The sequence below is a fragment of the Acomys minous genome, assembly GCF_964271855.1.
Source record: "Acomys minous genome assembly, chromosome: 9".
NCBI lineage: Eukaryota > Metazoa > Chordata > Mammalia > Rodentia > Muridae > Acomys > Acomys minous.
The window spans coordinates 91,958,924-91,984,004 of NC_140490.1; the positions used below are offsets into that span (position 1 = coordinate 91,958,924).

General features: G+C 43.9%; 1 protein-coding gene and 1 pseudogene across 2 annotated transcripts in view; both read right to left on the minus strand.

Moving 5' to 3' along the window:
• Positions 1-13,494, minus strand: part of UTP20 (UTP20 small subunit processome component) — an 86,961-nt gene extending 73,467 nt beyond the window's left edge. The window contains exons 1-12 of the mRNA XM_084795271.1: positions 13,245-13,494; positions 12,031-12,111; positions 8,829-8,895; positions 8,575-8,707; positions 7,836-8,024; positions 6,279-6,360; positions 5,519-5,656; positions 4,912-5,067; positions 4,184-4,330; positions 3,775-3,909; positions 2,852-2,929; positions 810-988 (exon numbers count right to left, since the gene is read on the minus strand). Coding sequence (XP_084651397.1) covers positions 810-988; positions 2,852-2,929; positions 3,775-3,909; positions 4,184-4,330; positions 4,912-5,067; positions 5,519-5,656; positions 6,279-6,360; positions 7,836-8,024; positions 8,575-8,707; positions 8,829-8,895; positions 12,031-12,111; positions 13,245-13,289 — 1,430 coding nt within the window. The 5' untranslated portion in view covers positions 13,290-13,494. The remainder of the gene's footprint in view (positions 1-809; positions 989-2,851; positions 2,930-3,774; positions 3,910-4,183; positions 4,331-4,911; positions 5,068-5,518; positions 5,657-6,278; positions 6,361-7,835; positions 8,025-8,574; positions 8,708-8,828; positions 8,896-12,030; positions 12,112-13,244) is intronic.
• The window catches only part of LOC311604996 (large ribosomal subunit protein eL29-like), a 213,119-nt pseudogene that overhangs the window by 105,523 nt on the left and 82,515 nt on the right, over positions 1-25,081 (minus strand). The window lies entirely within an intron of this gene.

Below are 25,081 nucleotides of genomic sequence, written 5' to 3' on the forward strand. Positions count from 1 at the left end.
TCCTCCTCAGCAACAAAGAGGAGGGAGCTTACTGCTACAGAATTTGGGTGATTCTCAAAGGAATTATACTAGGTGAAAAAGCCAACCAACTGCAAAACATACACTGCATAAGTCTACTTATACAACATTCTTAGAGTGATATAAAAATGGGAGGGCAGGCTAGTGGGTCCAGGGGTTAGGATGGAAGTGAGTGTAGCTACAGAAAGGTGTAGTAGGGAACTGTGAAGAGAGCAGGGGAGAGGGTACGGGAGGGGCTGGAGGGAGAAGAGAAGCGATGTAATCGGTTTCAAGTTTTTAAAAACCGGATACAAGGATGAACACCTCTGTGCCTTTAGGTGGTGGTGGCAGCTCTGCACAGACCCTCAGATCTACATACGGACAGCGCTCAGGTGAACACACTGAACTGAGGAAACCGCAGTGATGCTGATATGTCAATTCTAGATCTAATATGGCAGCAAGACTATGCAAGATTTTACCAGTGGGAATTGCACATAGAACCTCTCTATACTATTTCTTGAAATTACACATGAATCTTAATTAATCCTAAAAGGTTAAAAAATGTATAACCACCTCCTTTCTTTCCCACCCTCTAGGATAAACCAGGTTAATAAGTTTATGTGCATAGCCATAACGTGAGTCTTTTCCATAATACTTTATCATGGACATCTTTCTTGTGTGTGTATGTGTGTGTGTGTGTGTGTGTGTGTGTGTGTGTGTGTGTCATAAAATCATTTTGGGTAGTATACTTGAACACTCAATTTGGAATGAATAATCTTACCATCATTACAGGGAGTGGATTCAGAACTTACCCCACTGTCTGCTGTGAGAAAACCAGAGGGTATTTTTCAATGGCCATGGAGCCAGCAGTGGGCGGAGCTGCTTTGTTTAGAATGAGCTTGGCTAAAACGGTCAGTGCTTCGTCGCTGACAACAGAGTCACCCATCAAGAAGCAGTTCTCAATGTACAAGAGAAAGCTCGGTAGAAATAGCTGAAGACAAAAAAAGGAAATCAGCCATTAATAGAAACAGATTCCAAGCCAGGCCTGGTGGCACATGCCTTTAATCCCAGCACTCGGACGCAGAGGCAGGCGGATCGATGTGAGTTTAAGGCCAGCCTGGTCTACAAAATGACGCCTAGACAGCCAAGGCTACACAGAGAAACCATGTCTCAAAAAACCAGCCAACCAGCCAACCAACCAACCACAAAGCAGATTCCAGAAACCCTAGGAAAGAGATAACACCTCAACAGAGTTCCTAGCAAAGGGTCAGCAATAAAGTTCTCCACAAAGACACTGTGGCAAAGTCTGTCACACTGTGGGGAAAATGACCTACAACCTAGCAGATGATGCCTGGTCTACTGTCTATGCAGTGTAAAGAGGGAACCAGACACTTTCAGATATACTAAATCTATGTTCCTGCATCTCCCCTTCCCATGAACCTGTGGGAACTCTGACCCTGAGATAACAGAGGTAAGTAGGAATGCGGGACGTGCAGGGCCCAGGAGACAGCAAGAAGCAAGGGGCCACTCCAGTGGAGCATCTGTCCAGCAGGCCGAGACAGGAAGCCCTGGACAGGAAGCACTCCAGAGGAAGCTAAGGGAGGGGAAAAAAGCGGATGGGCTGACCACAGTTTGCCGTGCTGGGCATTCAGAACGCTACTGGAAGGAAAACTCACATTCAAGTATGCAACCTGTGTGAAGAGTGAGACAACTCTAACTCAGGTTAAGGTGAGAAGGCATACAAAAGGGGACATGTAACGCTAACTCTTCCTGCTTACAACAAGCAAGTGATAAAGACGGATCCTATCAAAGCCCAAGACAGGACTCTCCTGGGAAGGTGAGAGGGATAAAGGAACTAAAATTAATCTACCAGAGGAGGAATTCATAGATGAGACTGAAACTAGCTGATCAGGGAAAGAATACATTCAGGTCAGAGTAAATACCAAATAAATAAATGAATAAAATAAATAAATTTAAAATAAAATAAAATAAAGACTATTTGTTGTGGCTGCTGCTGGTAACATGGGGGAAAAATGATTTGCCTTTTACCTTGGTCTGACTGGTTTAAACCAACACACACACACACACACACACACACACACACACACACACACACACACACACACACGTTTTCCAGCTACTGTTTTTTCAATTGATGATGATGATGATGTTCGTTTTTCTAGACAGGGTTTCTCTGTGTAGCCTTGGCTGTCCTGGAACTCATGTGGTCCATGCTGGCCTTAAACTTACAGAGATCCACCTGCCTCTGCCTCTTGAGTGCTGGGATCATGAATGCATCATTCCTGGCTAGTTTGGTTTTTTTGATACAAGGTCTCAGGTAGCCTTTGCTAAGCTTGGACTCAAGATCCTTCTGTCTCTATTTCCTGAGTGCTGGGATTATAAGTATATATCCCCACATTGGAATAAGATTTATTTGTATTTGTGTGTGTGGTGGGGTGAGATGGGGTCTCATGCAGCACAGGCTGGTATGAGGCGAAGCTGAGGATGGAACTATCTCTATGCTTTTAATTCACATCCAAGTTCTTCAAATTGACTTTTCAATTTTACCAAATGGTTTTCTAAATCACTCAATTACTGTTAAAAACAGTGACTACTGGCTATCATTTGGGGCATGTGTGTCTGTGCGCGTGCTTTAAGACAGAGTCTCGCCCTGTGCAGTGGCGCATGCCTGTAATCCCAGGACTCAGGAGGCACATGCAAGCAGTATGTAGTTTCATATATAACCTATGACTGAATATAAGTTCTTTAAAATTATATTAACTAAAACAGCAAGCATTGCTTCTGTTCCTCTCAAATTTGATTCTATCATGGCACTAAGATTAGGCCTGCTCACCTGCTCAAACTGCTTCATAGCAAACATGACTTCAGAGAAATCCAAAATCAAACGTCGCTCAAGCGTGCTTTCAAATATCTGTGAAGCACAGATCAAAAGCATTGGTGACTGTCCACAGCAGTCTTCCCTCCCGCAGTGTGACCACAGGACAGCCGGTAGGCACGGCACAGGCAGTCGGTACTCCACCCGAAGGCCCAGCCTGCTCGGAAGGAAGTAGAGCAGAGCAGTGGCTCAGTGGCTACAGGCCTTCAACGCTGCTCGGCTCCTTCCAGCTCCAGTCACAACAGGAAAAACAGAAGGCTCCATATGAACCCGGTTTTCTATTTTCAGTCCCACATCAACCTATTTTCCAACCCACTAAAACGCAAACAGATTATGATCCGGCTTAGAATTCTTCTGCAGCCTTCCCTACTTTATGGGTCAAGCCTAACTTTTCAAACCAAGCGAGCTCTTCTCCTATGGTGCCACACTCTCTCGTGCCCCTGTGCCCAGACTAACTGCATTTGTGAAAACAAGTCAGCCAGTAATGTTCCTTCTCTGGAGTTAATTTTTTTTTTCTCCATTGGCAAATCGTTAAGAAACTTTAAGACTACTACAAGCATATGTCCTTTGGAAAGCTTTCTCTGTTCCCTTAGTAAGAAGGATTAACAAGTATGACTCAACAGGCGTCTCTAAGTTATTAGTTCACTGTACTGTAACTACTTACTCCCAGGCTCCCTTACCCCCGGTCAGAATGGTGGGCATCATACCTCCCCTGGACCATGCAGCACACAACCTAACGCTGGCTCTGAGACCAGTTTTTACCATGCTTCCTGCTGCTTGAGGGCAGAGCCTTTGCCATGCTCCACGGGCACGCAGGGCAGGCCGACTCAACACTAAACATGTCACAAACCACACAAGTAACATCTGCTGAAGCCAATGACCTTTTCTATGGTTTCTCTGATGAGGGTCTCTGGTAAGGAGACATTTTCAGCCAGGAACAAAGCAGAAACTACATCCAAGAGGGTCTTCCGGCAAGACGTGGAAAGATTGGCTGTCTGTAATGCTTCAGACAATACCTATAGTAATAAAAGACAAAACATGGCACACATCGCAAGCTACACTCCCCCGGCCCCACCCTCTAGTGCTGGGGAATAACCAGTTGTTTGCACACGCTGGGTGAGTGTGCAATACAGAGCTACACCCCAGCCCTTCTCCGGGTGTTTTTCTCCATTGGCAAACTATTAAACTTTTAAAGACTACTCCAAGTATATGGCCTTTGAAAAGTTTTCTGTGTTCCCTCAGTAAGAGAAGTTTAACAGACTCTTAAGCACGTCAGACTTGGGCACTCACCCTACAAGTGTCAGTGGGCTTTGTTATTTTTGACCCACTGCCGTGTTTCACAAGGATCAGATACGTTTCCAGCAACCGCCTCATCTGTTCAGAGTTCTCACAGCTGTTGGTTTCTGTGGCCTTGTTGTGTAGCTCCCGGAGTGATTCCTTCAAACCAAGAATTTAACAAAGAAAATGACTACAAAACTCCAAATGCCATGTGCACATGTGATAACGGACTGGCCGGTGACAGCTCCCCTCACCTGCTCACACTTTCTGCTTTATAAAGAAGAAAGATGGACATCTCACGCGTCACTGGACAGCGGCAGCTAGTATTTACAGAGCACTCTGTTCTGTGCTCTTGGGAAGTATTTCCTCAACACTCCCACAGCATCCTTGACACGGGTAACTCCAGCCCCGTCTGATCACATGACAACAGTGAGCAACTGGCCCTCTAAATAACCTTTCCGAGCTACACTAACAGTGAGTGGTAGAGCCAAGACACAGACAGGGAATCTGACAGTTCTCTTAGCCACTGTGCTCCACTGCATTGCAAGATATCACGTCCGCCGCCCTCCTTCCCCCAGACTACACTGCAGCGGGAGGAGGAAGAAAACCGATGTAATCAATGTACAAGTAGAAACATAAAGGAAATGATGAAATACAATTTCTAACAGTGGTCGCTCAGAGCAGCAATACAGGGTATGCAGGATGCTGTTACAACACCATCCTTACAAACCAGAACTTACTTGCAAGCAGTCAAAAAACACACCAAAATGTTCCTTATAGATATATGCCACAGTGGATTTGGCCATGTGTTTTAGGGTTTCCCCAACTAAAATCCACGGTAGCTGAGTTTCGGTTTCAGTAACAGGTCCTAGCTTTTGCAGAATGAGCTTTAGTGCCTATGGGAATGCAAGAGACAGCAATTACAACGTTTCTAAATAGCATTTTAAAAGGCACACTAAGCTGTGTTGTATCACTGTGATTTTTCTATAGACTCAGCATGGAATAACAAAGGGCATGGCAGCCTGACTGCTAACTCTGTAGCCTGGGCATCTTTCCCAACCTTCCGGGCTGCTGGGATTACAAGTGGGTACCAACTGCACAGGCCAGCCTGAGGATGGGGAGGTGATCACAGACCAGCTTCTCTACCCATCTACCCCCATCTACCGATGAGCATCAGCCAATTGCTGTCAAGCACTCAGGATCCAGAAGACCAAGGCAACTGTGTAGGTCAAAGTCTGCATCAAGAAGCACATTACTAACCCTGGCACTCCCCGGTCTGTGCTTCCTATGTATTCCAGCTACCCTTCTACACAGACTCCAAGTGTGCCCCACCCCCCAAATCTTTACCTGGCCTGTGCAGGAATGAAACATATTTCTGACTCCTTTGCACATTTCAAAGAGCAGCTGTCCAACTCCTTCCACTTTTTCTGGATGCTCATTAAGATCAAGAAACATTAAATTGAAAAGTGCATTTTTATCAGCGACCTAAAATGAGAAATGGAAAATTGCACTTGCAATACAAGTATATGATGCTTCTATTTTATATGTTCACATTTAAATGGACTCTGGAAATTTCTGGAAGGAGCAGATGTGCAATGGTTTCAAACTACTAGAATTATGTACTTGCCCTTGTAATTGTCACATGAGATGATGAATTAATTAATAATAATCACACTCAGGAAATAATAAGGCATGTGCTAAAAAAAACAAAACAAAACAAAACAAAACAAAACAAAAACCCAGCATAAGGCAACATTCTATCTTTTAAAGTAAATTAAATATTTATATTTTATGGGCATATTATTACCAAAACCTATAATTCACCAGGAAAAACATAGACAAACATAAATGGTATTATGCTCTTGTCTCATTGACTTAAATCTAAGGGCACTTTATATTATGTACACTGAAAGCTGTAAACACCTAAGTAACTGAATAACCCAAATTACTGCTAATTAGCAAGCAAAGACTACACCTGGTGATATAAGAACAAGTTTCTGTGTATATATTTTTAAAAATTACCTCATAATCACATTTTAAAAATTTATTTCACTCATCAAACTGTTGACAATTTACTACCAGTAAGCACATAAAATATCACACTAACCTTTCTCATCAAGAAAGTAAAACTTTCAGCAGCAAAATTTCTTATATGTAATTTTTTATGAGCCAAGAGGGTACTGTACATGCTGTAAAAGGAGAAACACAGGGCAGTTCAGTTAAGAGCATCAGTTCAGTACACACGTGCACATGTTAGCAATCTGGCCATCGGTGCCAGGTGTGCACAAACTCATTATAGAGACACCCTAATGTCAAACAGAAGGCTGAGGCCAGAAGCAACAATGTAGGTGTTGGTCTTCAAAGAAAGATTCTAGAAACGGTGAAACTCACAGAGAATTCTGAGAGGCAGGATGATTCAGGCGTGACCTGGAAAGCTCACTAGGAAGAGCAAGCTGGGTGAGAAGAAATAATCACACTCAGGAAATAAGAAAGCAAGAGGTATGTCTCCAAAGAGAAGGGTGATGTGGCTAAAGACGGTAGGAAGCAACGGAGAAAGCTGCCCAGGTTACCACGTAGCTCTGAGCCCCAAGCAGAGCAATCTGGGCACTAGCTTGCATTTTGGCAAGGGCCTCCTCTGTATCACTTCACTTAGTCAGCACAGCTCTATGAGCTGGGCACTGTTACTGCCTCTATTACTGAGACAGTGAGCAGAGGAAAAGGCTAAACAACCCATTCACTGTCACACACCACACAGCGATAACTAACTACACAACCACAGGTGAGCCTGCCTAATGATGGAAGAGCACAGAATATGGCTATCCTATTTTTGCCATGTCCCTAGTGTCTGACAGCTCCTTACTAACAGCAGGTACAGATAGACATTGATGAGGATCATTATTTTCAGTAAGATTAATTTGGTAGCAACATGCAAGATAAAGGAAGAAAAAAAAAAAGGCTAATAAGCTAGTTAAGCTAGTCAAGTAATGGAAGGTGGGAGCATCCAGGCATGGAAGAGGTGAGTACTAGAGAGGAATGGCAAAGGGTGGACCCCGAAGACAGTTCAGGAGTCCCTGCAACGGAGGTGAAGACCTTCCAGCGATCCAAGACCCTGTATGAGCTGTCCTTTCTCCAACCTGACATAAGCACAGAACAAGGACTTCTATCAATTTTATTTGTGACATCTCAAGTGACTTAACAGCACAAAGCATATATGTGATGTATACACACACACACCCCGCTGGAGAAACATCAGCATTTTAAATAGCATTCTTACACAGTTCAGTGGTTTGTAGAAGAAAGGATTACATTACAAAGAACAATAATAAAGCCTGTATGATTTAATCAACAAACCAAAATAAAACAACCAGAATTCAAAGCTATCATAGCTACTATAGGAGGGGGGCTTCTGTGATTAAAATCAGGTCAAGTTCGGATGGGTGGGTATAACTTTGGAGTTGGCAAAGAAAGGAAGTAAGCATATACAAATTTAAGATGTACATAGCAGACTGCCAAACTAGCATGCAGATCACCATGAGCGGCAAATCAGCTCAGCTCTGTAGAAGGAAGCAATGAGGCAGAGTACTGGAAAAGTATTCTGGAGTCAGGAGAGGTCAGGACAAAGGAAGCAGGGACATCAAAACACACCGCGGAAGGAAAGGGTCACCTGTAAATCTTGGCCATGTCCTTCACCATCAGTCTCCACAGGTACTTGTAAAGATAGGACAGTGACGTGAAGGCCCATTCTAACAGCTCTGTGTCCTGTGTCTCCAGGATGGACGTGATCGTCAGGAAGAAGTCTTCAAAGTGGGGATAGAAATCAGTCTGCAGATCTCGAGCCAGCTGTACTACTAAACTGGATTGAAGACAAACAACCAATTTAAAAAAAAAAAAAAGCTGTTCATAGAGAGAGCCTGGGATCACTGCATGAACTAAACAGGGCTACTTCTAAGGCAAGTCCCTGCTGCTGCTGCTGCTGTGGTTTCTGAGACCAGATCTTGTCTTGCTATGTAGCCCAGGCTGGACAAGATCCAGCTGCCTCCACCTCCTGAGTGCAGGGATTATAGAGTGTGCCATCACTCACAGCTCAAATCCCAGGAGATGCAAAATTCTTCAAATCTTAACAGATGACCAAAGAAATAAAATCAGAAATAGTTATGGCAGAACGTGGGGCCGCCCCCCCCCATCCTGAGTTTGAGAAGCACTTGTAGGAGGACAGAGCGAGTGTGAGGCGCACACCTGGGACACTGCTCTCCAGCAACACATCTTCTGATAAGTAAACTAACAGGGAAGGCGGACAGTCTTGTTTCTAAGTTATGAAGACTAATTAAAAGGCCAGTGATGAAACACGACTTTTATGAAATGCAGAGAAGCTCCATCAAGCCTTCCTCTGAGATGTGACTTACTCCAAAAGCGGTTGGTAGGCAAAACTGTTCCTGATCTGCAGGTGGGTCTTCAGGCTCTCAACTATTTCACTTTGATGATAGACCAACTGGTTAAAAGACTGACATTTGTCTATGACTTCTTTGTAAAATTTCCCTGGATTAACAAAAGAAAAAAAGAAAGGATTATTTTTTGCTTCTTCATCACATCACTGGTTGCTGGGAGCATAAAAAGGTCCAATTATGGGAGGATAAAGTACAAACGAAGCAGCACATACCGAAATGCTCTGTAAGGTTCAGTTCTCTCCACTTGAGCAGGGCCTCGAAGAAGTAGGTCTCAACCTCCTGCCGAGAGTAAGGAAGGCAGCCGGTTAGTGAAGCAACTCCAGGGCAGCCGGCCGCTGCAGAGCACGGGCCACACGCCAGTGTTGCGGGGCTAGGAGCAAGAGTTTAAAGACTCCTTTTTGCATCTTTTGAGAAGAGGAGATTAACAACACCCTTAACCCATTGAAGTCTACCAGTAACAGGTGGATTACAAAAACCAGTTGCTGCTTTGGTTTGGTTGCAGCAAATAAGTGTCTAAAGCCCATGCGATGGTCACAGGGAAAACCACCTGCACAGCAAGTGTGGGCTCTTCCGTCCTTCCACCCTGCTTTTAAACAAATGCATGGTTACAATTGTACAGGGAGCAAATCTGCTACTTTAGACATAAAAGTAAGCATGGCCTTACACCTAGTCAGTTTAAATTTTAAACTATTACTTATAAAATTTATACACTTAAAGGTGTTTGTGCAGCTTTATTATATTAAGAGGAAACCAAACAGCTTAAAAACCCAATAATACGTCAAGAGTTGTAGTAACTCATGGTCTATATATATTATATTAAGAGCTGGGCAGTGGTGGTGCACACCTTTAATCCCAGCACTTGGGAGGCAGAGGCAGGAGGATCACTGTGAGTTCAAGGCTAGCCTGGTCTACAAAGCGAGTCCAGGATCGTCAAGGCTACACAGAGAAACCCTGTCTTGAAAAACAAAACAAAACCAACCAACCAAACAAACAAAAATAAATATATATATTAGGAACCTAGGCGCACTGGTGCACGCCTTTAATCCCAGCACTCGGCAGGCAGAGGTAGGAGGATCTCTGAGTACGAGATCAGCCTGATCTACAAAGTGAGTTTTAGGGCAGCCAGGGCTACACAGAGAAACCCTCTCTCAACACTCCCCACATCATTTTTTTTTCCCGAGACAGGGTTTCTCTGTGTAGCCTTGACTATCTTGGCTTCACTTTGTAGACCAGGCTGGCCTCCCATCACATTTTTTTAAATCAAGGATGAGGAGGAAACAGCTCAGCGGTAGACAGCACCTTGAGCATGCATGAGGCCACGGTTCAACCCCCAGCAACAAAACAACAAAAGTTAAAACCACTGTGCTGTCATTAAGTAGAAGGATGTTGAAGACACATCCCAGTGTGGTAAAAGCATATTATATATTAAGTATATACTGCTTGGTACCTAGTTTTTCTTATTAAAATAGCTACATATATTAGCTTAATACAATAATTGGATAAGTAAAGCATAATGGTTTAATTACAGAAAATAAAGAACATTTTCCTACTGTTATTCTTCAGCATTTTTCAAATTAGAATATCTTTTTTGTTGTTTCAAGACAGAGTTTCTCCATGTAGCCTTGGCTGTCCTGGAACTCACTCTGTAGACTAGGCTGGCCTCAATCTCAGAGATCCACCTGCTTCTGCTTCCCAAGGGCTGGGATTAAAGGCGTGACTAGCACACCCTGCTAGTCAAATGTCTTTTAATGAGTCCCCTGGTGGTCTAGTCGTTAAGATTTAGCACAATTTCTGGTACCGTCTCTTCCTCTCTGGGTACTATAATTTGCATGGTCCCAGGTACAACACATCATATAACATTTAATGCTTTTCCTATCTCTGGTAAGAGAGTGTTCGTGTGTGTACACATGAATAGCAACGCCTTGCTATGTAGTCCTGGCTGGCCTAGAATTTGCAATCTTCCTGCCACAGCCTCCCCTGAAATCACAAGTATGTACTCACAATCCTTCGCAATTCTGTATCGCTGGGTGCTACCTTCCACCATCCTGCTATTGTAACCAAAAACCTTAACCCATTCCCTCCCCTTCCACACATCCACGAGGTCACAATTTCTATCCCTGATCCCGTCCTTCTGTTTTGGTGGCCACTATCATAATCACTTCTCCTTTAGATGACCATCAGAACCTCACAGCTAGTTCAAATCTTGCTCTTTCCTTCGTAAGCCTGATCATGCCACTCACCCCGGTGTACAATTCTGGAACAGAGTCTTAGAGCTTCAGGATAAAATCCAAACTCGCTGGGCATAAGGAACTCTTTATGATCTTTCCTAGCTCTCTAGCTCCTCTACCGTGCCAGGCACCACACACACATGCGCCCTGAGCACGTCTATGAAGACTGAACAGGTTCATACTCTCTTAAATGTGACACCTATTTCCTAGCTTCCGGTGCTCTGTGTAGACTTCCCCTCAGCCTCAAGAGCCATCCTTGTCCTCTTGCCATGCTAAAACCTCACAAACAGCAAAACTCAATTCAGGTACCATCTTATATAGATCATGTGTTGACAATCCTTTCTGATACCCTCAAAAGGCTCCCTTCGCTGTGAGTTCCCAAAACATTTTATGCTGACCTAGACGATATCGCTTAGCATACTGCAGTGGTAGAAGACAACGCATGCAAAGACTCTGTACAGAATGTGATTAGCCACGGATGAAGAGCTAAGGTGGGAACCCCAAGTTAAAGGCGCCTACGTTAACAAGACCTTAAAAAGCTGGCAGAAGCTTAAGAGTTTGGTGTAGCAAAAAGGAAAATACTTCTTCATAGACGACAGACAGGAATAGTTAGAACTGGAAAACTGTTCAGTCTAGGATCTTTCCTTTTAAAGAGGAAGAAACTGAATTCCAAGAAAGTCATTTCGTTAACAGCACTTTAAAATCAGAGCTTACAAAAAAAAAAAAAAAAAAAAAAAAAAAAAAAATATATATATATATATATATATATATATATATATATATATCTGTCTGTCTCTGTCTTTATCCATATAGGTCTGTAGACCTGCTTGCAACATATGTGAGAAGAGAAGAGTTTTCAGTAACAAAGGCCAACTGAGGATCAAGTCAAGCCAACTGTGTAACACAGCATCACCCAACTGAACTTGAGGCAAGGATGGACACGCCCCATCCAGTATGGTATTTCTCTAGTGGGATACCAACTAGCTACACATAGCTATTAAGGATTTTAGTGAATTAAATTTAATTTAACACGAACTGAAGATGTATTTGCTATGTGTCGCTTCCTTATTAGACAACACGGGTCTAAATCGCTGCGTGCACATTAAACACGACTTGAAAAACAATTTCCTTACATTAGTGAGACAAATTTAAAGCTATCTGAAGGTTGCTGCCACCACATCCTTACCTCATCATAGCTTGCAGTTCTGTCGATACGGTGAATGATATCAATGTTTACATTCCCCAGTCTTTCAGCAAATGTAAGAAACTGCAAAGGAAAGTATGTTGAAGACATGTTAGCACTTAATGCTTATCACATTTTGATATCGGCTGGAGTACACTGTACCACAACCACATCATAATCTGAATGGAGTATGTTTAGAGCTGCCCTAAGGGGTCTAGGGACCGTCACCACCAATAACAGTACCCACAGCTCATCATGGCCATCATCAGATTTGTGGCTTTTATTGATCATAAAACGTGCAACAGTTTTTAAAATAAGGGGAATTATCACTTAGAAACACAAAATGTAAACGTAAGAACTCTAAACAAACGCACCATTACTACTTGAAGATAATAAATACTTCTACATTTTTGCAAACCTATTTCGTCTATGTCTTTTTTTAAAAAATGTACCCAGGTTGGCCTGGAACTGGCCATGTAGCCAAGGGTGAGCTTTAAATTTAATTTCAGATCTTCCTGCCTCTATATCCCCAGTTTTTGGGGTAACAGGCACTGGCCACCCACACCTGTTTTTGTTTGTTTGTTTGTTTGTTTGTTTATAGGATGTAGGTGTGCTGGGAATCCAACCTAGGTCTTCCAGAATGCTAGTCAAGCACTTTACCAACTGGTCCACCTCTTACACTATGGTCTTTCAAATAAAATTTCCATGCAGACCGCGGAATCCAGGCGAACGCTGACAAGTAGAACTGCGGCGCCTTTCAGATTTCATACACACCAAAAATACAAGGATCTCGCTAAGTCATAGCAACAAGTGTGTTCTTTTTTTTTTTTTAACAGACGAACTCGGTTACAGTAGGACATTAGAAAGTACTAGAGGAGCTAGCAGATGTCACTCGCCACTCACGCCCGCTCCACGGCCCCTCAGCTCAGTCTTTAACGTTAGAAGGGGAGACACGGTTGCAGGCAATCTCCCGAGGCAAGACATCTGACCCTGGACTGAAGGGAAAGCCACAAGACAGGCCAGATCTCTCGTTAAGAGGCGGAAACTGCAGTTTACTACTCATGTTTACTAATACTCGCATAATCGCCCACTTTCGCCCGACTGCGGGGCAAGTGATGTCGGCTTTGCCCTGACTCTGCAGCCTCAGGAGCTGCGCTACCAGCGAGTCAGAGAGGCGAGAGGACCCACGGCTCCCGGCCCCGAACGCCCGCGCTCACCCGGTAGGTGTTTTCTGTCTTGTGGGAAAGCGGCTTTGTCTTCATGGCTGCGGCGGGGCAGGGGCCGGCGGCGGCCTCGGGAACGCAGGAAGGGACCCGCAAACGGGACGGAGGAGAAAGCGTTTCACACACGGTAGTTCCCCAGCGCGCTAGGTTGTTGGATCTTTCTCACGTGCAGCTCGTGCCGCTGGGCGCCGCCATGTTGGAAAACGGGGGATGCGCCGGTCACGTGGGCGGAAGAGGCGGGCCGAGCATGCGTGCTCTTCCTGGTTGCAGCTTCTTGAAAACCTGCGGAACACAAAACGAACTCAGTGGTTGTGTGTGTGTGTGTGTGTGTGTGTGTGTGTGTATACACTGTTATTTTGTTTGTTTGTTTTTGTCTCATAGTCATTTGTCTGTTGGTTTTTATTTTATTTTATTTTTTTGGTTTTTCGAGACAGGGTTTCTCTGTGTAGCCTTGGCTGTCCTGGACTCGCTTTGTAGACCAGGCTGGCCTCGAACTCAAAGAGATCCGCCTGCCTCTGTCTCCCAAGTGCTGGGATTAAAGGCGTGCGCCACCACGCCCGGCTTCATTTTTATTATTTTAAAGAGAGAAGACCGTATAGTTGAGTGGGTGGGGAGGAACTGGGAGGAATTGGGAGAGAGAAAAACGTGATAAAAAAATATTGTATGAAAAAATTAATAAAAAAAAGAAAAACTTGTTATTAGGAAAAGAAACCGTAACAGTCACTATCAGATAACATTAACTATTCCTTGCTACCTACCCTGCACTGTCAAAAGTTATTTCCACCTATAATTTACAGTAATGCCTGTTATAAACGGTAAGCGTGAAGTGTATGTGTTTTTAAGCCCCTTTGGCACACAAACAAACCAAAGTTGTGCAGCTTTTAAGTGTCAGTCTTTCACAGTCAGATTCCAAAGTTCAGATTTTAAGTTTGTTTATTGATACGGGGACTGGGAAATCAAATCCAGGGGTTCCTGCATACTAGAAAACAACTCTACCCCTGAGCTAGACCCTACAGCTCCTAAGTATATGTAATATGTGTGCATAATATACATATATGTGTACAGTTTTTAAAAATATTTAATAACTTTTCTCCATTTAACATTTGTTTGATGAAGTATTTCCTGAGAGTCTACTATGGGGGTTGAACAAGAAATATTTGCTTTAAAGTGCTCATATCTCAGAGAGTCAAGACAAAGCCTAAGTAGACAGTTGGATGTGTTGCCATAGAGGCTTGGGGTATCTACAAGGTGATCTGGGTCAAATGCAAAGTCCCTGGGATAGGATTGCCGGAAATTGGAGCGAGGAAAACACTGTGAAGCTTGACATACACTTTTGGATATTTCTGTTAACCAAACACCATATTTGTAAACAAACTCTAAGAGAACTTATTTTGCTGAGATCGAATGGGAATTTTAACTTCAATGGCCACCTCTCTTCATGCCCAGAAGCGTGTCTGCTACAAGACGTATAGTCATAGAGTTACAAGCATCTGTACAAACATTGCATATATTAATATTCACGCAGAAACCCAACAGAAAGAAAGAGAATGAACCATAGAGCTATTTGCACAAAAATAGATGACGGGGGGAATATCTAAGGGTTAAGTCCCTGAGATGGGGTTTGGTCCCATTCTGCCTTAGGAGTCACCAGAGGCCCCTCGTGCATAGACTACAGAGACTGGAGAGGAAATTACAGGGTACAACATGCTGTTATCACTTTACAGACCCTGGAAGCACAGACTCAGAGAACGATTTATTCAAGATGATACGGAAGATCAACAGCAGAGTTGGGAACTACAATTCAGATGCCCTTGCTCCCGTTTAGTACCCTTCCCATGGTAGCCAAAGTCAGTCCATGGGAGTACTGGGCGTCTCACCCTATGACACAAGTCTCATGGCTTTTGAACTGGGTTTAGCATCATCGTTTCATGAGGGAGTAGATTTTCTTTCCTCGGGATTTTTTTTCTTTTTCTTTTACCTTCCTTCCTTCCATTCTTCCTTTCTTTCTTTCTTTTTATGACAGTTTTTTTTTCCCTGTGTAGTCTTGGCTGTCCTGGAACTTGCTCTGTAGACAAGGCTGGCCTTAGAATTCATAGAGTTCTGCCTGCCTCTGCCTCCCAAGTGCTGGGATTAAAGGTGTGCACCACCACTTCCCAGTTTTTTCCTCATGACTCTTTGTGTTAAAGTGTAAGGTGTAAATGTGCCCTAATTATACACAAATCAAATACTCCAAAGTCTTACTAATATTATTAAGACTCCTTACTTATAAAAGACTTTGAGCTTCTAAAGAATTCAGCATCCGCTGGGTGTGGTGGCACATGCCTTTAATCCCAGCACTTGGGAGGCAGAGGCAGGTGGATCGCTGTGAGTTCAAGGCCAACATGGTCTACAAAGCGAGTCCAGGACAGCCAAGGCTACACAGAGAGGCTCTGTCTCGAAAAACAAAACAAAACAAACAAAAAATAGATAAAAATAATTCAGCATCCATTACCTCCACTGGTCTTTATGACAGCCATGTAAAGTAAACAGATATAATTGCCATCATATCATACATAAAGAAATGGAATAATCCCAGAGAAAACAAGCACTTCTGCCAAGGTCATGTGCTTTGGCTTGCCGATGCCAGAGTTTCTTACTCTGGCTTCAAAGGCCCTGGCACCATGCTCATCTTTGCAAGAGATAAATAGTTGGCTCTTTCTGTGCCCCAGGCACTGCTCCAAGTGGTTTGCATATAATGACTCATTTACTCTTCCTACACTGTAGGAAGAGTATTATCTTCATTTATCAATGGGAAAGCTAAGAGACATGGAGACCGGGTAAGTGTGCAAAGCCTGACTAACCCCCAAGGGCAGTCAGAGCTAGTACCCATCCTTTTCAGACAGTGTTCAGAATCTGCACTCTTAGCCCATGCACTCTGCTAGCTCTCCAGTCAAGAGGATTTGAAGAAAGAAAATAGGAAAAAAAAAAGGTTTGTGATTCATGTGATTTAAGGGCACAACTCAGGAATCTTTGAGATAAAGTCCAGAGATCCTCTTACTCCTAGGACTGTTGGAAGCCCTTCCTTTGATGTCTATAGCCACTTGGTCTTATTATCTACTTAACGTGATAGAGAGATGTAATTAAATTTTGGTCCTTAAGCCATTTATCTAGGTGGGGTAGAAGAAACAATGCTGAGCAGTCGTCAATTTACTGTTTAGCTTGAATCCATTAATAATAATCTGGAATAATATTATGCAAAGTGTGGTTTTTTACCTAGTTTTCCTGTATTGGGTTGCACACTCTCTATTCTTCATTTTCTTTCTGGATCCCCACCCCTATTTGTTTATTCTCAATCCATGCAGTTACAATGATAGCAGGGTTGTCCTGTCTCCGGGGTTCAATACGTGGCCCAGATGGAGACAGTGAGATTATAATCCCCAGAGGTGGTGGGGGTGGTGAGGTGGAGTAAAATGGGATCTGTTCAGGATCTCCCCCCCTCTCTCTGTGTATGTGTGTCTGTATTTATGTGTGTGTCTTCCTGTGTGTGTGCTCCAAATTAGTTCAGTGAAAACTGTTCCTAGAATTTGTTAGTTGAATTATTGGGAAACAAGGCCCTTTCTGCTTCGTGACTAGTACAATAGGTTATTAGCCTGAGGTTGCTCATGGGGACAACCGGCAAGAGAACGAGGGAATGACTGCAGATGAGTACAGTACGCAGAGAGAGATACCAAGACCTAGGTGACAGATGTTTGGCGTCTAGCTCTCTCTGCATCTGCCGATGAACTTTTCAGGAATGTAAGCCAATGTGTTCAAGCAAGTGTGAGTGTCACTTCTATCACATGCAACCTACATCGGTTCTTTCCAATTGATTAACTGTTCTGATCAATAGAGGCTTGATTGATTGATTGATTGATTGATTGATTGGTTTTTAGAGACAGGGCTTTCTGTGTAGCCTTGGCTGTCCAGGACTTGCTTTGTAGACCAGACTGGGCTTGAACTCACAGCGATCCACCTGCCTCTGCCTCCCAAGTGCTGAAATTAAAGGCATGTGCTGCTGCCGCCACCACCACCCAGCGAGGCATTATTTATATACTAATGTTCTCAGCAAGGAAAGCAGAAGCTTCGTGATTTTTTTTATGGACCGACCCTAGATATTATATTGCTTTATTTTCACCATACTATATAGCAAAAACTATTTTGGGGGGTTCTCTATGCCCCCCTTTGCCTTTTAATAATGATTTGAGTTTTCTACCCCACTTCTGACCATTTAGTTTCCAATGAAAGACACAGAAACCTTTTAGATTTATAATAAACTTTAAGGTACTAGAGCTGGGCAGATATCAACCCTCTAAACTATTTTGTTATTTCGAGCTACACACCCCAAGTTACTTGCCATAATTTTTCCTTCTTGGGCTGCTTCTGTTCCAGCGGGCCAGGACCATGTTCATGGTCCATACTGCCCCGTGGCAACTCCCTTCTCCCCGGCTTCCTCTCCTTCTCTCTCCTGCCTCATGGTCCCCATCTGGGGAACCTAAGCTCTGCCTACTTCTTTTCTGCCCAATTACAGGCTTATAACTATTTTTATAAACCAACACCCTTAATCTAGGGAGCAAGGTTTACACAACAAAGGCCGGTGTACAAATGCACTTTTCTGGGTGGCAACTAGATCTTGGGGGCAAGTATTTAACGTTTGAATATATACCCAACCCCCAACACCACTCCATGATAGTCAGCACTCACCAAATTTAAGAACAGACATACATCATGCCTCTTGAGGGAAAGAATGTCAGCTATGTTAGCATCTATATATATTTTTTTCATATACTTGAGAGAGTGGAAGCCAGAGATTGATGCAAGGTGTCTTCTTCATCTTTTTCCATGTTGCAGCACGGTCTCTCCAGTGAAACTGTAGCTCACCAATTCAGCTAGTCTAGTAGCCAACATGTTCTGGGGATCCCCAATCTCTGCCTCCTGAGTGCTTAAGAGTACAGGCAGACTGACATCTACGTGGATGCTGGGGATCCAAACTCTATTCCGTATGCTTGTATAGTGTGATGTTACTTGACTACACCTAGAATTAACTAAAATCCAAAAGTTGGGGGGAGGGGTGTGGGGAGCTCACTGCTCTGAAGCAACGGGACTGAAAACAAGTGGTGGTGACTGAAACTTGCCTTTCCATCAGTTCACTGAGCACTTGAATTAAACAGGTCCCTTAAGTGCTCAGCCTGCTCCTTCACAGTCCAGCGACCTGCACACAGCCAGCAACCTCTCAGGAAGATCACACTGCTTCCTATAACTCAGGAATATGACCCTTGGGTACCCCCACTGCTCAACCCAAGCTACACCTACCTGCTGTTCCATCTCTGTCTGCCTTTCTTTTCTTCCTTTTTCTTTTTTTCTCAACAGGGTCTGTATATGTGGTCCAGGATGGCCTCAAGCTCATAACCTCCTGCTGCAGCATCCTTTGTATTGCACTTACAAACCATCAAACTTATCTTAAAAAGAATTTACCAGACTTCCTGAAGATAGGGTGAGGATAAGCTTATTTTTTTTTTGCATGAGTTTTCCTGTGTATAGTGGGGTGTACATAGGTGTTGTAGATGTTGGTATGTGTGAGCTCATGTGTCTGCAAGTAGGGGTGCATATAAATGTTTGTGCATGTGCTTTCATAGGCCAAAGATTCACACACACACACACACACACACACACACACACACACACACACACACACACACACGGGTTTCTCTGTGTAGCCCTGGCTGTCCTGGAACTTGCTCTGTAGATCAGGTTGAGCTTGACCTCAAACTCTGAGATTCCTCTGCCTCTGCCTCCAGAGTGCTGGGATTAATGGCACCCACTACTATGTCTGGCTTGAGCCATGGTCTCTGGTCTGGTTACCCAGCTTGCCCTAGGATCCTCTGTCTTTGCCCACCTGGCTTTTCACCCGTCTTTCTGGAATCCAAATTCCAGTGCCCACATGGGCAAAGCAAGTGATTTATCCACCAAGCCGTAGCCCCAGTACTAGATAAACTTACTTTTTTTTTTGAAGCTCAAGGACAATTTTATCAGCATTTAAGAGAAAAATAACAAGGCGTGGTGGTGAATGCCTTTAATCCCAGCACTCAGGGGACAGACACAGACTTCAAGGCCATCCTGGTCTACATAGTGATTCCATTTCTCAAACAGAGATGGGGACCCGACGGGGAGGAAGATGGGGAGAGAAAGAAACAGAAACGTAGTGCCAGGTATGGGAAGATTCTGGCAGCCACCTGGAGGAGAGATGGAGGAAAAGTCATGCCTTTTAAGCTAGGTGTGGAATAGAAATTGATTATTAGCAAAGGGAAAGGCAAGACCACACAAATGGAAGTGGTCCAGTGGGCCAAGGAAAAAGCCCCCAAAGCCTGATAGATGGGGTTTTTTTATATGTATAGGACACCATTCATTTCTCTAGTAATCTGCTGCTTCTTCATATGTGCATGTATTAATTACTGCAGACTACTCAAAAGTACATTCCTAAACTGGGTGTGGTAGCCCATGCTTTAATCCCAGCACTTGGGAGGTGGAGGCAGGCAGATCTCTGTGAGTTCTAGAACAGCCTGGTCTACAGTCAGTTCCAGGACAGCCAGAGCTATATAGTGAGACCCTTATTTTGGGCCAAGTGAATTACCAGGTATACCCTTCTTAGCTTGAAGCCCAAAGGAATGAAGAGGCAACTGTTTTCAACATGTGCTTCCAGAGACACCAGAGGGGCAGGCACAGAAGATTTAATAGACCGGGCTACGAATGGTGCCTGCTTATATCCCATCAGCTGGGATTCAGTCACACTTGGTTCCACTTACCAGGAGTCTAGGAAATGCATTTTAGCCATGTGCCCAGGAAGAAGAGAAAATTGGCTCTGGTGACTGCCTAGACAGCATTCTGATTTATCTTATGTTCAAATGCATGGTTATGTGTCTGTGGCCACCTTGCACACACGAACAACTTGCTAGAGTTGGTTCTTTCCTTCCACTATGTGGGTCCCAGGGATGGACCTCAGGCCACATTTGAAGGAGAGATAAACCTGTTTTTGTTACGATCCCAAGTGTGGGATGGGGAACAGTCTTGTGAGAGAACAGGTGAGGTTAATCCACTAGAAGGCAAACCACCTCATGCGGCAGCTTGATTGTTGCCAGCTGAAAAGATCCTGTGAACAGACTGGGAGGAGATATGTAAATGAGCCAGAAACAAGAGAGAAAGCCCTTAGAGACTTGGGATAGTTTTGGCTGTTCGTTGCTTCACTTCGAGACACTCCTAGAGAGAACCGCTCGAGGGAAGGCTTCAGGGCTCCGGCTCCGGCTCCGGCTGAGGTTCCAGGTTTTGCTTTCTCCAGGTCCCAGCAGAATAAATCCTGCTGATTATGCCAGGAGAATCATTCCTTAGAACTGATATCCTTACGGTTTTGTTATTGTATTCTTTAACCTTCTTTTCCTATTGTTTAGGTTAGTCAGGTTATAAATGAAGTACTCTCGGTTGATAAGTTCCTAATAAAATATATCTGTTAAGAAAATTGAGCCAACACGCCTTGCTGACAGGCGCCTTTATCTGCTAAGCCATCTTGCTGGCCCTCTGGCTTCTTGGTGCATTTGAGATGCAGTAATCATGAGACATGAAGCTACGGTATGAATGAGGTCACCCCTAGACTAGCAAAGTGCCAGTGTCATGGTACATTATTCATTCATTCATTCATTCATTCATTTTAATAAGGAGAAGCACATTTTACAAGTGTAAGTGTACATTCTAAAGGAACTATTCAAAGTAGTAGAGTAAGCACATGATCTGGGTGCAGCTTAGCTGGGGTGCTTTCGCCTTGAATATATGTGACCCTGGGTTTAATACCCAGCCTGGCAGAGAAATAAACCAAAGCAGAAAGTACAGTGTAAACTCATGAAACAGTAGCATAGACCTTTATTGTCCCCATTGATGTCTATATGTTGTACACAGTCACGTATGCTATGCCTATATAAAGCTGGACATTTGGTTGGCTGGTTTACACTGACCTCACCCTAAACACACAAGCGATGCCTTGTGTGTTACAACAGTCACAATGCCGGTAAGATACAGGAAGCTTTTGGCTCCATTTTAATCCCGTGAGATCACCACGGAACGGAACACTGCCTTGTGGTACACGAATGTATTATGAAGGCGTAGAGCACTGCCTGATATCCAGTAAAGATCTCATCAAAAATGCCCTGTTTTTATTGTTATACTCCAGAGCTTCAGGTCAAAGGTTAACTGCTAACATGACCGTTCCTGTCTTCTGCTGTATTCTCCACCAGAGTTTACTGCATGTAAATTATTTATTTTGCTGGCTGGCTCCTCCTCCACATGCTTCTGGCTTCTTGAGGAAACCATTTTATTGTTTTTAAACCCTACACCATTTACGTTTGCCCCTTGCCTCCCTCTTTTCAATTCTTCACCAGTTTCATACATGTGCATAAAGAATTTTAATCATTTTCACACCCCCCCATCATCCTCTCATCCTCTTCCCCTTTCCCACTGAAGTCTCTGTTGTATTCAGCTTCTTCAAGTAGTTTAAGAACCTAGTGTAACCTCTGGCCCCTCGTAGGTTAGCACTGGTAGTAGATGGAGGAAAGTGAGACGTGATGGACAGAGGAAAGAAGGAAAGGAGAGAGAGAGAGAGAAAGAGAGAGAGAGAGAGAGAGAGAGAGAGAGAGAGAGAGAGAGAGAGAGAGAGAATGGGAAAGGGGAGGCAGGAAGGAAGAGAAGACACCCTGAGGTTGAAGTCTTCTCATGGAACATTCTGAAGGAGCATCCTGGCAAACTGCAGACTCTGTTCCAGGTCCTGGGAGGCCACTTCATACACACTATCGGTATAGGGATCAAGGCACCATTGCTGTCTGGTGCTCTGTGTTGGCCACTTCTGCAGTCAACTGCCTCCAGCCGCTGCTGCAGGAGGAATGACTCTGTAGTCCCTCGCCTCACCTGCACCAGGCTCAGGTGCCTTCAGGTGGCTTTTGGGCCAATTCTTTGGGCCCTGCAACAATGTGTTTTATCTCTTACATAAGCAAACACGCAAGTGTTCGGGAGTTGATGTCTTGTCACCCTAAAGAACAGAGAGAAGAGGAGAGGAAAGGGTGCGGAGGGTGAGGGGAAGGGAGAAAGAGTAAACCCTTTGAAGCATCATTACGGTTCATTTGGGACAATCAGGAAGCACTGCAAGTGAAACTAACACATTTTCAAAGATGAAACTATGTGTGTTCAAAGAGATGGAGGCCAGGGGACAGTTTAAGGGCTACTAGAGGGAGATTTACAGAATCGGTTTGAACCAATTAAGCTTGGCCACAGAGTGAATAAGAAGGGCGGCATCTCTTCAAAGTTGCCAGGCAATTGATGGGCAGAGATCCTGCACAAGTGTTTTCAGGATGAAATTGCGGTGGTCTTTGTGCAGGTTGTGTTTCCAGCAGTCTGTTGCAACGGTTCGTGTTATCAGGCATGTATGCTCCACGTCTCTTCCCTCACATCCTCGTGGCCTTATTATTTAGTTGTTAGGTTTGACAAATGTGACTCCATGTTGATCTTGACAACTTCCTTCCTTCCTTCCTTTTTCTTTCTCTTTTTTTGAGACAGGGTTTCTCTGTGTAGCATTGACTGTCCTGGACTCACTCTATAGACCAGGCTGGCCTCGAACTCAGAGATCTGCCTGCCTCTGCCTCTCCAAGTGTCGGGATAACAGGCATGTACTACTGTGCCCAGCAATTCAGACAATTTTCAATGTCATTTTTATTTTGCACCTCAGGACTTCAGATTAATACTATTTTTTAAAATCTTTTTTCTGTTTTTTAGATTTTTTTCTCAAAGTTTTCATTATTAATGTTCACTGTACATGGTTCTGTGTTTTATATATATGTATATATAATACATTGCATATATATCCCACACCCTCAGCTTCTTTCTCACTTGATGGAAAACATTTCCTTGTGTATATATACTACTTTCATTTTTTCTGGAGACAAAGTCTCACCATAGATCCCTGGATGGCCTGGAACTTCCTATGTAGATCACACTGGCCTTGAACTCACTGAGATTTCCTGCCTCTGCCTCCTGAGTGCTGGGATTAGAGGTGTGTCACCACCACCCTCTCCCTGACCTTACCAGTTTCTCTCTCGTTACTCTGTGGCTGGACCCCTAAGTGACTTCCATAGCTTAGCTATTGTGAGTTGTGCTGTACTCACATTGATGTATAAAGACCTGTGTGGTATGTGGATGTGGAGTTCTTTGGATAAATATCTGGAAGTGGTCCAGTTGAGTAACATAGTAGAACTCCTTTAACTTTATGAGGGACCCTCATAGTGATTTCCATAGTGAGGTGACTGGTTTGTATTCCTACCTGCAATTGTATATGGGTTCTTTTTTTAACCATATCCTCATCAACATATTATTATTATTATTATCATTATCATCATCATCATCTTCTTCTTCTTCTTCATCATCATCATCATTATGCAAGGCAGAGTCTCAATATGTAGCCTTTGCTGTCCTAGAACTTGCTGTGTAGACCAGGCTGGCCTCAAACTCACAGAGATCTGCCTTCCTCTTTCCTTGTCATTTTCTTTTGTTTTCTTTCTTTTTTTTTTTTTTTTGAGACAGGGTCTCTCTGTGTAGCCTTGACTGTCCTGGACTCACTTTGTAGACCAGGCTGGCCTTGAATTCACTGCAATCCGCCTGCCTCTGCCTCCCAAGTGCTGGGATTAAAGGTGCACGCCGCCACCACCTGCCTCTCCAGTCATTTTCTTAATGACTGCGACTCTGAATAGAGTAAGTTGGAATCTCACTGTTGCCTTACTTTACATTTCCCTGATGGCTAGTATGGGTAAGCATTCTTTCCTGTGATTACTGGCCATTTGTCCTTTGTGTTTGGAGAATGCTTTGTTTTATTAGCCCACTAACTGATTGAGTTGTTAGATTTCTCCCTCCCTCTGATGGATACTGAAGGTTAGCATTTTTCAGCACACTTATTGGTCATTTGTTCTCTCTCTCTCTCTCTCTCTCTCTCTCATTCTTTCTTTCTTTCTTGTTTTGAGGTACTTTAGATATTAATCCCCTGTCAATGTACAGCTATCAAAGACTTTTCTCTCATTCTCAGTGTATTTCCCCCCCCCCTCCTCAAGACAGTGCTTCTCTGTGTAGCCTTAGCTGTCCTGGACTGGCTTTGTAGACCAGGCTGGCCTCAAACTCATAATGATTTGCCTGCTTCTGCTTCCCCAAGTGCTAGGATTAGAGGCCTGAGCCCAGCCCTTAAAGATTTATTTATTTATTTATTTATTTATCTATATATTATGTATATAGTATTCTGCCTGCATGTGTGCCTGCCCACCAGATGAGGGCACCAGATCTCATTATAGATGGTTGTGAGCCACCATGTGGTTGCTGGGAAATGACCTCAGGACCTTTGGAAGAGCAGCCAGTGCTCTTAACCTCTGAGCCATCTCTCCAGTCCTAACAGAAGCATTCTTAACCAATTTTTAGAGTCAGAAAGATGCAAACTCCTCCTCTAGTTTTGGCAGGGTTCCTTACCCCTAAGCCCTGAAGGTTCCAGCAGGGTCTGGCCCATGCCAGGAAACTTGTAGAACCACCCCAAGGTGTCCATGCTGCTGTTTCAAGGGGACCTGTCCCTGTAATAGCCTGCTTAGATTTGTTGCTCTGTGAATGGGCAAGCTCCCTGGCCTTGCCAAGAGTCATCACACACAAAATTGATAACCACATTCTAGGGCATTCATGGCTGCCCCGTGGCATTCTGGGAGCTCTCCCCATAAGGTCACCTTATCTGTGCTTGCCCCTCACAGAAGAACTCT